At 39.4% G+C, this 15,992-nt stretch overlaps 1 protein-coding gene across 5 annotated transcripts in view; it reads left to right on the forward strand.

Moving 5' to 3' along the window:
• The window catches only part of ZNF169 (zinc finger protein 169), a 58,812-nt gene that overhangs the window by 15,240 nt on the left and 27,580 nt on the right, over window positions 1-15,992 (forward strand). For 4 of the 5 annotated variants that reach the window (XM_042913566.1, XM_042913569.1, XM_042913567.1 and 1 more), the window contains one exon: window positions 4,643-4,730. In XM_042913566.1, the coding sequence (XP_042769500.1) occupies window positions 4,698-4,730 (33 nt within the window). In that variant the 5' untranslated portion in view covers window positions 4,643-4,697. Of the gene's footprint in view, window positions 1-4,642; window positions 4,731-15,595; window positions 15,741-15,992 lie in introns of those variants that run through there. The other variant, XM_042913570.1, reaches the window with a different exon arrangement.

The raw sequence follows: 15,992 nt of genomic DNA on the forward strand, positions 1-15,992 counted from the left end.
GTTTCACCCATCCCCCCACTTACCTGTTCTCTGGTAACTATCACTTTGTTCTCTATAGTTAAAAGTCTTTTTTGGTCTCTTTTTTTCCTTTGTTTTGTTTCTTAAATTCCACATATGAATGAAACCATATGGTATTTGTCTTTTGCTGACTGGTTTGTTTCACTTAGCATTGTACCTTCTAGATCCATTCTTGTTGTAAATGACAAGATTTCATTCTTTTTTTTATGGCTGATTAATTCCACTATGTGTGCATGTGCGCGCGTGTGTGTATCACATCTTCTTTATCCATCCATCAATAGACAATTAGGTTGCTTCCATATCTTTTCTCTTGTAAATAATGCTACAGCAAACATAGGGGTACATATATCTGTTTGTGTTACTGTTTTCATATTCTTTGGGTAAATACCCAGTAGTGAAATGACTTCATCATATGGTAGTTCTATTTTTAATTTTTTGAGGGACCTCCATACTGTTCCCACAGTGGCTGCACTTGTTTGCATTCCCATCAATAAAGCACAAAGTTTTCTTCTCTCCACATCCTTGCCAACACTTGTTGTTTCCTGTATTTTTTATTTTAGCCATTCTGACAGGTGTAAGGTGGCTTTTGATTTGCATTTCCCTGATGAGTGATATTGAGGATCGTTTCATGTGTCTGTTGGCCATCTGTCTTCTCTGGAGAAATGTTTATTCTTATCTCTGCCCATTTGTCATTGGACTAGTTTTTGTTTTGTTTTTTGGTGTTGAGTTGTATTAGTTCTTTATATATTTTGTATTCTTTATATATTTTGGATACTAACTCCTTTATTGCATACGTACCTTGCCAGTATATATATTCCCATACAGTAGGTCTTTTAGTTTTTTTGATTATTTCCTTTGCTGTGCAGAAGCTTTTTATTTTGATGTAATTCCAATGGTTTATTTTTACTTTTGTTTTACTTGCTTCAGGAGACATATCTAGAAAAATGTTGCTATGGCCAGTGTCAGAGCCAAGGCACAGTGTCAGGTTCACAGGTTAAAAACAGGCTTGGCATACTTTCTCTGACACTGTGCCTTGGCTCTCTTATCACTACCACTTGCATGATAAATGCCTTTCCATCCCTTAACTTTTAATCTGTGTGTGTCTGGCTCTTTTGGGCAGCATATAGATGGATCTTGGTTTTTTTTTGTTTGTTTGTTTCTTTTTAATCCATTCTGCCACCCTGTGTCTTCTGATTGTAGCATTTAGTCCATTTACATTCAAGATGATTATTGTTAGCTATGTACTTACTACCATTTTGTTACTTGTTTTATGATTTTTTTTGTAGTTCTTTTCTGTTCCTTTTTTCTCTTGGTCTCTTCTCACAGTTTGCTGGCTTTTTTTAGTGGTATATTTGGATTACTTCCTTTTTTTTTGCATATCTATTATTGGCTTTTGATTTGTAATTACCATTAGGTTTATAGATGACATCTTATGCATACAGCAGTTTATAATGAGTTGATGGCTGTAGGAGTTTGAACCCGTTCTTTATTCCTCTCCCATGTTTTAGTTATATGGTGTCATACTTTATATCCTTTTATTTTGTGAATCCCTTGACTGATTTTTATAGGTGTACTTAATTTTACTGCTTTTATGCTTCCTACTTTTCTTACTCCTAGTTCTGTCCTTTTCTTTCCACTCATGAAGTTTCCTTTAACATTTCTTACAGGGTTGGTTTAGTGGTCATGAATTTCTTTAACCTTTTGTTTGTCTGGGAAGCTATTTATCCTTTCATTCTGAATGATAGCCTTGCCAGATTCTTAAAAAAAATTTTTTTTTTACATTTATTTATTTTTGATAGAGAGAGACAGAGCACAAGTGGGGGAGGGGCAGAGAGAGAAGGAGACAGAGAATCCAAAGCAGGCTCCAGGCTCCGAGCTGTCAGCACAGAGCCCGATGCGGGGCTCGAACCCACAAACTGCGAGATAGTGACCTGAGCCAAAGTCAGACGCTTAACCAACTTAGCCACCCAGGTGCCCCTAGCCTTGCCAGATTCTTAGTTGCAGGTTTTTTCCTTTTAGCACTTTGAATATATCATGCCACTTCCTCTGGCTTGCAAAGCTTCTTCTGAAAAATCAGCTGATAGCCTTATGGGGTTTTGTTGTGGGTAACTTTTTTCTCTTGATGCTTTTAAAATTCTCTTGTTATCAGTATTTTCTGCCGTTTTAATAACTATGTGTCTTGAATTTATTTTGTGGGGGACTCTCTGTGTCTCTTGGATCTGGAATTCTGTTCCTTTCCCCAAATATGGGAAATTTTTAGCCATTATTTTTTCAAATAAATTTTCTGTTCCCTTTTCTCTCTTTTCTTCTTTTTGGATCCCTATAATGCATATATTATTACTCTCGATGGTGTTGCTGAGTTTTTTGTTTTCATTTATTATTATTTTTTCTCCTGTTCAGCTTGATTGCTTTCCATTACTTTTGTCCTCCAGGTCACTGATCCGTTCTTCTGCTTCCTCTAGTCTAGGGCTTATTCTCTCTAGTGTATTTTTAATTTCAGTTAAGTTCATCTCTGATTGGTTCTTTTATGTTTTCTATCTCTTTGTCGAGGGTCTCACTGAAGTTCTCCAATCTTTTCTCAAGTCCAGTGAGTATTTGAATTTTTATAAAACTTACTTTAGATTCTCTATCAGGCATATTACTTATCATTGTTTCATTTAGCTCTCTTGCTGTGATTTTGTCCTGTTCTTTCATTTGGGACATACTCCTCTCTTCATTTTGTCTAAGTCTCTGTGCATTTTCTCTGTGTTAGGAAAGTCAGCTACATACAACTCCTGGTCTTGAAAGTCATGGCCTTATGAAGAATAGGTTCTGTTGTACCCTGCTGTGCACATTTATTAGAGAGAGAGAGAGCATGCGTGTGCACAAGAGGGGAAGGGGCAGAGAGAGAGAGAGAGAGAGAGAGAGAGAGAGAGAATCCCAAGAAGGCTCCATGCTGTCAGCACAGAGTCCGACTTGGGGCTTGATCCCATTACCATGAGATCATTACCTGAGCCAAAATCAAGAGTCAGATGCTTAACTGACTGATATCTCTCCATTTATTTAGATATTCTTTGATTTTTTAAAGAAGTTTTATAATTTTTCTCACACAGATTTTATGCAAATTTGTTTTAGATTTATACCTAAGTATTTCGTTTTTCTGGGTGTTAATATAAGTGTTGTGGTGTTTTTAATTTAAAATTCCATTTGTTCGTGGCTGGTATATAGGCAAATAGTTGATTTTTTCATATTACTAACCTTGTATCCTGCAGCCTCAATATAATCACTTCTTAGTGCCAGAAATTTCTTGACTTTTTGGTATTTTCTATATAGTCAATCAGGTCATCTGCAGACAAAGATAGTATTGTTTTTTCCTTTTCAATCTGTGTACCGTTATTTCTTTTTTTTGTCTTTTTAGGTTAGGTAGGACTTCCAATGTGATGTTCATAGGAGAGATGAGAGGGGACATCCTTGCCTTGTTCCTGTTCTTCAGGGACAGCATCTGTTTTCTCAGCACTAAGCAGTACTGTGATTGGTGGCTTTTCCACCCTTTCTTTAAGCATGACCACAGTTATTTGCAGAGGCTGTCAGCACAGCCTGTTTTTAACCTGTGAACCTGACAAAATTAATGTCACTCCTTTACTGTTCTCTGACATTCAGTGTTCATATTTCCTGGATTGCTCAAAACTGCCAAAACAGTGTCCATGTGTTGCATTTGGTTGCTGTGTATCTAAAGTCTTTTTTTTATTTCTACAAGAGCTCTCTTTCTTTTTATGCTGTTAACTTGTTGAAAGCTTCACATTTTAAAAAGATTAAACATATGTTAATTCACTCTTCAGTACTTCAGCACCACTTAATAACAATTTATTTTCCCCATGTGCAGAATATCATGATCACAGCTAACCATGTTCATGATAATTAACACCATCTGACACCCACTTCCTCTTGAAGTGTTCTTTGTAATCCCCAAAATGCTTTCCAGTTCATCTGTGCAAAATAGGACCTAGTCAAAGCATATAAGGACATCTGAAGAATGGTTATCCTGTAAATATCTTTGCCTAAGGAAAGGTTTCCCTCTCCTATTTCTTCATGATATTGTCGTGCTGAAGACCTGGGCCATTTGCTGACTGCCTCTTAAATTTCAAGTCTCATTTCAAATCTTGGGAACTCAATCTTGGATATAGAAATGAGGGGGGCAACCAGATAATGGTGTCCACCCTGCTTCACATTCCCCTCAGATTCTGTGGAGACTTGTAACACTCTTTCTGTTTGGATTTCCTAGGACTTGTCCTTTAGCTTTAGGGCAGATATGGATGGAGAGTTTCTGTTTTCCCCATGGTAGGTCACTTTGGCTCTCAACGTGAGTGCTCTCCTGTGGGTATTCTGAGGCCCTTTCCTGCTTAATAGAAACCCCACAGTGATAAAAGTCTCACCTAGCTGTAGGAGGCTGGAGGCTTCCATTCCCAACTGGAGATTGGGGCTGAGCCTGCTGCTGGCCTAGTTCTGGGGGGCCTTTTTAACAGGACACTGGTTAAGAATAGGCTGTTCTGATGCCCTCTGCAACCTGCCTTATCTCCCCTGAACTGGGAGGCTAATAGAAGGGTACTCCTCCCAAGCGCCCCCTCACTTTCTTCTCTTTCCCCAGCTCTACCTCTGCAACTTGACTCTTCTCTAGAAAGAGCACTCAGCTGACCAGGAATATGGCCCCAGGGCCCCTGACAACCAGGGATGAGGTGAGTCCTGAAATTTCTTCCTAGCTCTTGCAGGATGGACTCCTTGCCTTTCCTTGTCCTTGGAGCTCCCCTGGTGGTGTTAGGTCATATTTAGCCCCGATTTTGGAGATGTGGCCCATCTTAACCTGGAGCCCTTTCTCAGACTCTGCTCCATTCATGACTCAGGCATTCACCAAGCAGTAAAGTGTGACTATAATTAGTACAATTAACATACAAATATAGGACATTCATGCTTATGTGCCCAGTGATTCCGAAGGCCTGAAAAATTGAAGGAAGGCTTTCAGGAGAAAGCTCTTTTCAGAGTTGCCTGAGCTGCCTCTGATGGACTTGGCAAGTTGAAGAACTGAGAGAAAGTCTTCCAGTGGGAGTGTGACAGCAAGTCTAGTACACGTCAGAGACTGGGTGACTGGGCAGGCCGTCCCTCACTGTTTGGAAAGCTTGGAGCAGCCAGTGGCCTTTGGTCATCAGTTTTCTGTGTGTAGAGGTGAGGATGCAGACCTGCTGTCTGCTTGGGACTCACGGATACATTTAGTTTGGCCAGCCCCATGCTTTATATTTAAATGAGTTTTCCACACCTAAAAATTGGAAGATTATATCTGAAGGTCTGGATTGCCAACCTCTTTGAGAAAAGATTGCTTACCACTCTCCAGAGTCCACCCTTTTGGTGGGTGACAAGTAGCTGAAGCCAAACAGTGTCTCCACCCCCGCCCATGGCTGAAGAGTCTGCCTCACTCACTTTCCCTGCTCTGAGCCAGATTCAGCCAGAATCTACAAAGGTAGGCTGAGAAGTGGGGGCTTGAACCTGGAGCAAGCTGGATTTTGAAGGAGTTTGCCATGTTGAAATCAAGGATTTGGAAATAAGCGGTATAGTTGATCCCTGAACAACATGGACTTGAACTATGTGGGTCCACTTATATGTGGAATTTTTTCAGTAAATACACGACAGTGCTATAAGCATTTATTCTTCCTTAAGAATTTCTTTTTTTAAACAAATTTCTTAATACTTTCTTTAGTTTATTGTGTGACTATAGTATATAGTATACATAACATATAAAATAGGTGTTCATTGACTGTTTATGTTGCCAGTAAGGCTTCTGGTTAATCATAGGCTATTGAGTTTTTGGGGAGTCAAAAGTTATACGCAGGTTTCTGACTGTATGGTGGGTTGGCACCCCTATCCCCCTGTGTTGTTCAACTGTTAACTGTAACCGAGTGAATATATGTCCTTTCGGACAGATTTTCTCATCCTTAAGACTAGGCAGCATGTGAACTTGACATAATTGGATAAAGTTAACATTTACTAACCACCTAAATAGATACCAGGTAAGACACTTTTGTGCTTATTATATCAATTACACAAAATAGTGTCATTCAGTTTTTCAGTGCCTGTCATATCAAGTGTAGAATTTCTTTGCAGAAAATCTCAACTTGATCTTAATACTGGGCTCATATAGTGGACATTTGCCTGTTAATGTACAAATTAAAAATAACTGACATCATCAGAACCATTGAGAACTGTGTGTCTTTCCTTTGTCAAATCTTGTATACCTTTAAGAGAACATGTTTATGTAGTGCATGCAGTTCAGAGTGTTCCTTAAGGTAAGAGAGAAAACTTTTTTATATTTTACTTTACCATTTATGGTGTTAATAGAGAAGCATTCTTGGCCAAAATGGGACATGGCACTGGCTTGTTTCATAAAGGGACCATAATTTTAACTTACTTTGAAAAAATGAAAGAACAAAGGGGTTTAAGTTTGTTATTTGAGGCATAGAAATTACGTATTTTAGGATTCGTTAAATTACATTTCCAGATACTTAGGTATGTGGCTGATCTGAATTATACAGAATATTCTGATCTATGTTCTAATTGAATATATTGTTGACTACATACACACACGATATTTATGCATGTCTAAAGGGTTTGGCTTAATAGGAGAAATTGTAATATGCTTTAGGATTGTGGCATAGATTGGGGCTGGCCCTAAAGGCTCTTAGCTAGTATGAAATTAGCACTATTTTACTGAATCTTAAAATTTGTTTTGAATGTCTGCTGTGTGAAGGAGTCTTTGGTCAACAAATAGTGATACCTATAGCACAGCCTCCGTTCTTTTTTTGTGTGTGTGTTTATTTATTTTTGAGAGAGAGCACACGTGTGCACATGGAGCATGGGAAAGAGAGGGGACAGAGGATCTGAAGTGGGCTTTGCGCTGACAAACTGTGAGGTCGTGACCTGAGCCAAAGTCACATGCTTAACTGACTAAGCCACCAGGTGCCCCACAGCCTCCATTCTTATAAGACTCCCATCTAATTTAGGGATTTACCTATCATTGGAATTAAACTTTTTTTTTTTTTTTTTGAAGACAAACTGCACTTTTATTCTTTCAGTGGTGAAAACCTAAATGAGAAAATTCCTCCTGACCATTAAATCTCTAATAAAACAATGCACAATAGACCTCTTCCCACAAGATAGCACATCACTATACAATGCAGAATGGCAGTGCTTTTCCTCATAATCCCTACTGTGCTACATATAAATTAGGATTTATATGATAAAAGCAAGGTATTAATTCTATACATAATATTTTTAAGAAATTATAAATTAGTCATCATTCTTCAAATGGAATTAAACATTTAAAAGTTTCTTTCTACTGAGGTATAATTCACATCTGATAAATTTTGCCATTTTAAAGTGTATAGTTCAGTAGTGCAACCCTTACTACTATCTAATTCCATAATATTTTCATAACCCCCAAAGAAATCGCACACCCATTAGGAGTCACTCTTCTCCCCTTCCCTGACCTCTGGCAAGTGCTAATCTATTTTCTATCTCTATAGATTTGATTATTCTGGTTATTTCATATAAATGGAATCATATAATATGTAGTCTTTGTATCTGTTCTCTTTCACTTAGCATATTTTCAGGGTTCATCCATGTCATAGCCCGAGTCAGTAATATTTCATTCCTCTTCATGGTCAGATAACATTCTATTGTATGGATATATGACATTTTGTTTTTTATTCATCAGTTGATAGACATGTCCTGTCACTGGAACTTAATATCTTTGGTCTGTGGACATTTTTGATAGATTTTAATGATAAAATTGTATTAAAACTAGTGACTACCCCAGTGTCAGATCTTTAAAGATGAAGAAACCACTTACATTCACATTCAAATCTATGACTCGTTACAGGTTAAAAACATTCAGATTTTCACCATCCCATCCCACTATTTCTCAGTCATTGCAAATTTAACTTGTTCTTAATGTCTGAGAACCTGTTTCTGTGGGTAATTTTGTTCATGAAATGAATTTTAGGATTACAGTCAGTTATTCTCAACGCAAATGACCAAGTAAGATGACACGAGTATTTTAAGTTTTATGAGCTACAACTCTGTAAAAGAGTGTCTGTGTTCTTTTTTTTGTTGGCTTTCAAAACCATCTGCAGGATACTGGAACACCTCTGCTTTCTATTCTACCACTAGCTACCTTTTCCCCCTGCCAGGTGCTTCTCACCCACACCATGGGCTTTTTCCCTCTCTTCCTCTTCTCATGATATCTGTGTTCCTTACTTTCCTAGGAACATGCTTCATTTTAGATTCTCAGCCCTCTACTCTTTTCTTGATTATTCTGAATCTTACCCATCTTTCAAATTTTAATTTTTTAGAGAGATAATTCACAGCCTAGAATTCATCCTGTGGATGAAATAATCAGATAGACTTCAAAGTCTCTATTTTAACTATGCTCAGTGTGGAAAAGGAAAATGTAGTAATATCAATAAAATCCACTTCATGACAAAGGGAAAGAAGACCATTTCAGAATGATAATAAAAGAGTAGCTTCAGGAAGACATGACAATTATATATGTATGTGTCTAATAACAAAGCTTTAAAATACTTGACAATTAAAGGGAGAAAAAGGCAATTATACCTTTAAAAAGAGATTTAACCCCTCTGAGCAACTGATAGGACAACTAGGTGAAAAGTCAGTAAAGACAGGATTTAAAGAAAACTAGCAAATTCATCATCTTGATCAAAAATTATAGAACACCCTACCCTACAACTGCAGAATATACTTTTTCAAGTACATTTGGTATGCTCAGCAAGACAGACTTAGTGAGTTTGAAGGGATTTAAAGAATACAGTGTATATTCTGTAACTCCAGTTGAATTATATTAGAGACTCGTAAGATATCTAAGTAAATCTCAAATATTTAGAAACTGAACGACACATTCTTCACTAATCCTTACATCAAAGGAGAAACTGCAAAATTAAGAGAATATTTCAAACAGAATGATAGAAATAGATCATTAAATCTGTGGGAGGCCAATCTGGGTGGCTCTGCCCCAGCAGCACTCTGGCAGTGCCCCCTACCACCCCTGGGATAGGATCTCTGTGCTAGCCTCAACCCTGGCATCCTGGATATCGCCAGAGGGATCAAGAGAGGACAGCCTATTGCTTTATTGGGCTTCCATGTTCTCCCTCCATCTGACTTTCTGCTTCTTCATGTTGAAGCTTAGGGTCTGTGACTGATGGTGAGGTTATAAGGGTCAGCACCGAGGATGAAAGGGGGGTTAGCAGTTGGAAAGTGACTAGAGCCAACACCTGCTTGCTTTCTCAGACATGGACAGAGGTAACTGTGTGGCCACAGTGCTAGATTGCCAGTTTGGCTGATGAGCCCCTTTGGATCTGCATTTCTTAGGTCTTAGACACTTTGGCCAGAAGGCAGGGCATCCTTTGCCTAATGCAAATGAGAACTTCAGGACAGAAACTTCACAGGCTCTGCCTTCAGTGGACTCATGTTCAAGTAGGAGAAGATTCATGTACACAACCTAAATCAAAACAGGCAGCTGTACAATAAAGACGGAGACACACAATCTTGTTTTGTGAAAGAAGAAATCTCAGATGATGGTTTCTTCTTGGCATTGAGGAACGGTCCTCAGGAACCTGGTGTGGAGACAGCTTGTGACACTGGCTCAGGTTAGATTTCTGCAAGTCTCTCCCCAAGGGACTCTTGTGTTCCTGGCAAGCACCTATATTCCACAAGAGAAATTCCACGTGAGCAAGAGCCCGGGGAGGTGATGAGCGTGTAAACAATGTCAGTCTAAATGCAGACCTTCCTACAGAGTGAGACTTCAGAAAGAAGAACTCACAGTGTCTCATTGTGGCAGAAGCTTCCTACTCAATTTTGAGCTTAGGCAGCATGAGGAAATCTATTCTGGAGAGAAACCTTTTGTGTGTGACAGTAAGTTCTTCATTCAAAGTTCAAAACTTAGGATCAGAGGATTCACACTGGAGAGAAATTTTACAAGTGTACCAAATGTTTAAAAAGCTTCAGTCAGAATTCGAATCTTCAGTGTTAGAAATTTCATACTGGAGAGGAACCCTATGGATGCGACAAATGTAGGAAAAGAAAGGATTCAAATCCAGCTTAAATCTCTTTCCGAATCAGTGCACCCCCCTGAGAAACCCTGGAAATTCTGGAAGGGTGAGGAAGCCTTTAGTTAGAGCTCATGCCTTGTTCTCACAGACTCCTAGGGGGAAGCCTATGAGTGTATGGAGCGTGGAGGTACTTTATCTGTAGCTCACATCTGGCCCAACAACAAAGAATACTTCAGAGAGAAGCCCAACAGATGTGATAAATGTGGGAGGGGTTTCCACAATTTGGCCAGTGTCACAGAACTTGAAGCATGGGGAAAAAGCCATAACAATGCAGCATCTGTGGGGAGCGCTTCAGCCTGAGCTTTCACTGTCTTCACGACAGAATCCACACGGGTGGGAAGCCCTGCGGATGTGATAAATGTGTCAAAGTGCAAACCTTATTCAGCATCAGAAAGTTTACACTGGAAAGAAACCCCACGCATTAGTCTGCTAGGGCTGCCATAAAAGAATACCACACAGTAGGTGGCTTAAGCAACAGAAATCTTATTTTCTCACAGTTCTGTAGGCTGTAAAGTCCAAGATCAAGGTGCTGGCCAGTTTAGTTCCTAGTGAGGACTTTTCCTCGTTTGTAGATGGCTGCTTTTTTCACTGATTGCCCACATGGTAGAGACAGAGAGCTGGAGTATCTCTTCCTCTTATGAGGTACCATTCCTGTTTGATCAGGGCCCCACCCTTAACCTTTGTTACTTCCTTACAAACACTGATATTGGAGTCAGTGCTTCAGTATATGAAGTTTCAGTATATAATTCAGGCTATAACATTCCACCCCTGGAGCCCCCCCCCCCCCCAATTCAATGTCCTTCTCACATGAAAATGAATTATTTTTAAAATTTATCTGAAGGGGTGGGAGGGAGATGGGGGCGGGAGAGAATCTTAAGCAGGCTTCATGCTCAGTGTGGAGTCCAATGTGGGGCTTGATTGGGATCATGACCTGAGCTGAAATCAAGAGTTGGGCACTGAACCGACTGAGCCACCCAGGTGCCCCAGAAATACATTATTTCTTGCTAGCAGCCTCCAAAGCCTTAACTTACCCAGCATCAGATTTAAAGTCCAAAGTTTCATCTAAATGTCATCTAAGTCAGATATAGATCAGGCATGAATCTAGGTATCATTCATCCTACAGCAAAATCTCTCTTCTTGTGAGCTTGTGAAACTAGATAAGTTATATACTTCCAAAATAAAATGGTAGACAGACATAGGATGCAAACTCCCATTCCAAAATGGAGAAATGTGATGGGTCCCACCAAGTCTAAAACCTACCAAGGGAGAATGTATTAAATCTTAATGTTGATGAATAATCCTCCGTGGTTTGATGTTCTACCCTCCAGACCCACTGGGTTGAGTGTCCCTTTAGGTCAGATGGGTGACCCCCACCTCTGTGGCTTTCTGAGAAGGCCCTGCCAAACTGAGGAGTGGTGGGCATCCTTGCCCCTGGGCCTGCTGTGGGATTGGCAGCTCTGACAACCTCTGAATTGCCTTCAGGGTCGTTCTTTCCCCTTTTTGAAAGATAACGTGTGTCTGCAGCCTTCCTCATTCTGTCTTGTTTCCTCTGTTTAATCCCAGCTGGCAGTGTTTCTGCTGGTATAATTCCATCTCAATTCCTGGCTTCTAGGTGGCTGATGAAATTCATGGTTTACATCGATACTAATCTCTGTATCAAATTATTTTTCAGACACACCTTCAGTGTTCTCTTCAGAACAAGTTTTCTCTCCCCTTCCCTCTCTCTCCTTTTTGCAATGTGGATAAATGGAATTTTCCACATCTTCAGCTTGGGTTCCTTTTTGCTTAACAATTTTTTTCTTCAGCTCATCTTATGTCTCTTACATTTTACTGTAAGCAGTCAGGAGAAACCAAGTCATTTCTTCAACACTTGGCTCTGAAATCTCTTCAGCTAAAATATCCAGTCTCATTAATCACAAGGTCTACCTTATACAAAACACTAGAACATAGTTCAGTGAAGTTCTTTATTGCCTTATAACAAAAATCATATTTCCTATGGTTTCCAGTAACCTGTACCTCATTTCCATCTGAGACATCAGAATGGCCTTTAATGTCTATATTTTTGCCAGTATTATTTTCATGATTATTTGTGTATTCTCTAAAACGGAAGTGTTCTCTCCAGCTCTTTTCTTTCTGAGCTCTCATCAGAATCACCTTTAACTCCTGTTATTTCTATTAGCAGTCCCTTCGTGTCAATCTTGTGTTCTTTTACTATGTGGCTCAACAGTCTTCCAGCCTCTATCACACTGTTCCAAAGCTGCTTCCACAGTTTTAGGTATGTGTTAACAGCGGCTCCTTGCTCTCAATACCAAAATCTGTATTGGTTTGAGAAGTGTGCCTTAACAAGTACTATAAACTGGGTGGCTTAAATAACAAATTTATTATCCACAGTTTTCGAGGCTGGGAAGTCTAAAATCAAGGTGCTGGCTGATTCGGTTCCTTGTGAGGTCTCTCTTCCTGGCTTGCAGACGGCTGTCTTCTTGCTGTGTGTTCACATGGAGAGACCGAGAGACAGGGAGCTGTGGTCTCTTACGTGCCAGCCCGACTGTACCAGAGTCCTACCTTGATGACTTCACGTAACCTGACTTCCTTGGAGGCTCTTGTCTCCATTAGGGGTTAAGGCTTCAACATATCAATTTTACAAGGACATAGTTCACTCCATAGCACCCGATAAATGTCATGAATGTGGAAAAGCCTTTAGTAAAAATTTATGACTTAACAGTAGACAGTCCATAAGTGAAAATACAGAGGGGTGAAGAGAACCCTGTAAATACAGTCAGTGTGACTGTATGTCACAATTGATAGGGGGAGAAAGCCCACAGCTACAAGTGACGTGGAGGAAGCTTTTATGTGCTAAGCCCACACAGGGCTTAATTCCACGGGACAGCGTTGACGCCAGCAAGTGTAAGGGAGATTCTGAGGAAACTCAGTGATTGTATATAGGATGGTGAGAATCATGTAAGCAGTCTCTGTTCCCGTTTGTTGAAACTACTCTTCTGAGCCATCTACTAGGATATGGAAAGTGCCCTTCGAAACAGATCTCCTCCTTGAAAGTGACTCTAAAAAATTTTATTGATGTGCAATTCACAGAACATAAAATTAACAATTTAAAAATGTTCAGGGGTGCCTGGGTGGCTCGGTTGAGCATCTGACTGTTAATTTTGGTTTGGGTCATGATCCCGGGGTTGTGGGATCAAGCCCTATGTCAGGCTCCAAACTGGGCATGGAGGCTGCTTGGGATTCTCCCCCCACCTCACCTTTTCTCTCTCCCTCTGCTTCTCTCCCCGACTTACATGTGCACTCTCTAGAAAATAATAAAAAAATTTCGTTAAATGTACAATTCAGTGGCATTTAGGACATTCACAGTGTTGTGCAACCAAGGAGTCATTAAGCAATTACTCTTCCTTTGCTCCTCCCCAGATACTGACAACCACTAACCTGCTTTGTGTTTCTATGGATTTAACTGTTGTGGATACTTTGTATAAATGGGATCATACAGTTAGAAACACTGTGACATCAACATGTCAGAGTAAGGAAAGTAGGAGGTTCTGTGCCTTCCCCAAAGCAACTAATGAGCTGCTAAAATCTGCCAGAATTAACTTTTGTCGAACTTTGGAACCTAGTCAAAAGTGGAAAATTTGGTGAAGCAGCTCTTAATTTATGGCAGGAGAGTGCTACAGCATTTTAAACTACCTGCACTGTTTAAATATACACAAAAAGCTAAAGGAAACCATGAACACTGAACTAAAAGAACTAGGTGAACAATGTTTGAACAGATAGAGAAATTATAAAAAGCCATACAGAACTTTTAGAGCTGCAAAGGCAAAAACTGAAGTGAAAAATTTGTTAGGGGGTTTAACAGCTTATTTAAATAGGCAAAATAGAGACACTGACTTGCAAATAGTTCAACTGAGATTATGTACTCCAAGGAGCAGAAAGAAAATAATGAAAAATGCACAGAACTTGAGAGACCTGTGAGACACCAACAGATGTACTTGCATACGCTTGCAGAGGGAAAGGACAGGGAAAGTTTTCAGGAATCATGTCCAGAAATTCCCCAAATTTGATTAAAAAAAAAATCCATAAATATATACATCCAAGAAGCTTAGTAAACTCCAAGCACGATAAACTCCAAAAAATCCATACCCAGACACATTATAGTCAAATTCTCAAAACCCATACACACAGAATTTTGAAAGCAGCAAGAAGTTATTTGTTACCTACAAGGGATCCTCAATAAGATCTGATTTCTCATCAGAAACCATAGAGACCACCAGTAAGTGGGATGACATATTTAAGGTCTTGGAAGAAAGACTGTCAGCTAAGATTTTAAAAAAAATTTTTTTAACATTTATTCATTATTGAGAGACAGAGAGCGAATGGGGGAGGGTCAGAGAGGGAGGGAGACACAGAATCCGAAGCAGGCTCCAGGCTCCAAGCTGTCAGGACAGAGCCCGACGCGGGGCTCGAACCCATGAACCGTGAGATCGTGACCTGAGCTGAAGTTGGACACTTAACTGACTGAGCCACCCAGGCGTCCCAGCTAAGATTTCTATATCCAGCAAAATATCCTTCAAGAATGAGGGAGAAATTAGGAGGTTTGCAGACTTAAAAAAACGAAAACAAAAAACAAAACCTGAGAGAGCTCATTAACAGTAGACCTGCTCTACAAAAAATGCTTCAGGGGGCACCTGGGTGGCTCAGCCAGTTGAGCGTCCAACTTTGGCTCAGGTCATGATCTCACAGCTTGTGGGTTCAAGCCCCGCATCAGGCTCTGCTGACAGCTCAGAACCTGGAGCCTGCTTCGGATTCTGTGCCTCTTCTCTCTCTGACCCTAACCCACTAGCCTTCTGTATTTGTCTCTCTCAAAAATAAATATTAAAAAAAAATAAAAACAAAAAATGCTTCAGGCTGAAATGAAAGGACACGGCAGTAGTTCTAAACCATAAGAAAGAAAAGTGAACGCTAGAAAAGGTAACGTCATAGGCAAATGTAAAAGGCACTATTGCAGGCGCCTGGGTGGGTCAGTGAGTTAATAAGTATCCAACCTTTGGCTCAAGTCATGATCTCACAGTTCATGAATTTGAGCCCTGCATCAGGTTCTCTGCTGTCAGTGTGGAGCCTGCTTCAGATCCTTTGTCCCCCTCTTTCTGCCCCTCCCCGCTTGTGCACACACTCTCTCTAAAAAATAAACATTAAAAAAGCCAATATTGTACTTTTTATTGGTTTATAACTTCTGCTTTTCCTGTATGATTTAAGGCAAACAGACAAGAAAATTATAAATCTATGTCAATGGTTATAGTGTATAACAATGCAATCTGTGACAATTACAAAAGTAGGAGAGGGATTAAAAAGTATAGAAACAGACTATATACTACTGAAACTAAGTGGATTTTTACAAGTTTACTATGTTAATTTTAATCCACAAGGTAAACACTAAGAAAATACTAAAAGAAAAACTGAAAAGAGAAGAAAGAAATAAAAGTGTGACACTACAAAAAAAATCAGTAAATATAAAAAAAGGCAAGAATGGAGGAACAAAAGACACAGACAACAAACAACTAAATGGTATAAGTAAGTACTTTTCAGTATTCATATTAAATACAAATGGAATAAACTTCCCAATTAAAAGGTCCAGATTAGTAGACTGGATTAAGAAACCAAGATCTATGTATATGCTTCCTACAAGAGAGTTACTATAAAGAATGAGGTTGAAAGTAAAAGGATGGAAAAAAAATATTGCAAAAGATTTTGTATTCCATACAAAAAAAAAAAAAAAAAAGGCTGTATTATGAGACAAACTAGATTTTAAATCAAAAGAAGGTT

This window comes from Panthera leo, chromosome D4 (genome assembly GCF_018350215.1).
Source record: "Panthera leo isolate Ple1 chromosome D4, P.leo_Ple1_pat1.1, whole genome shotgun sequence".
In the NCBI taxonomy this organism is placed as follows: Eukaryota; Metazoa; Chordata; class Mammalia; order Carnivora; family Felidae; genus Panthera; species Panthera leo.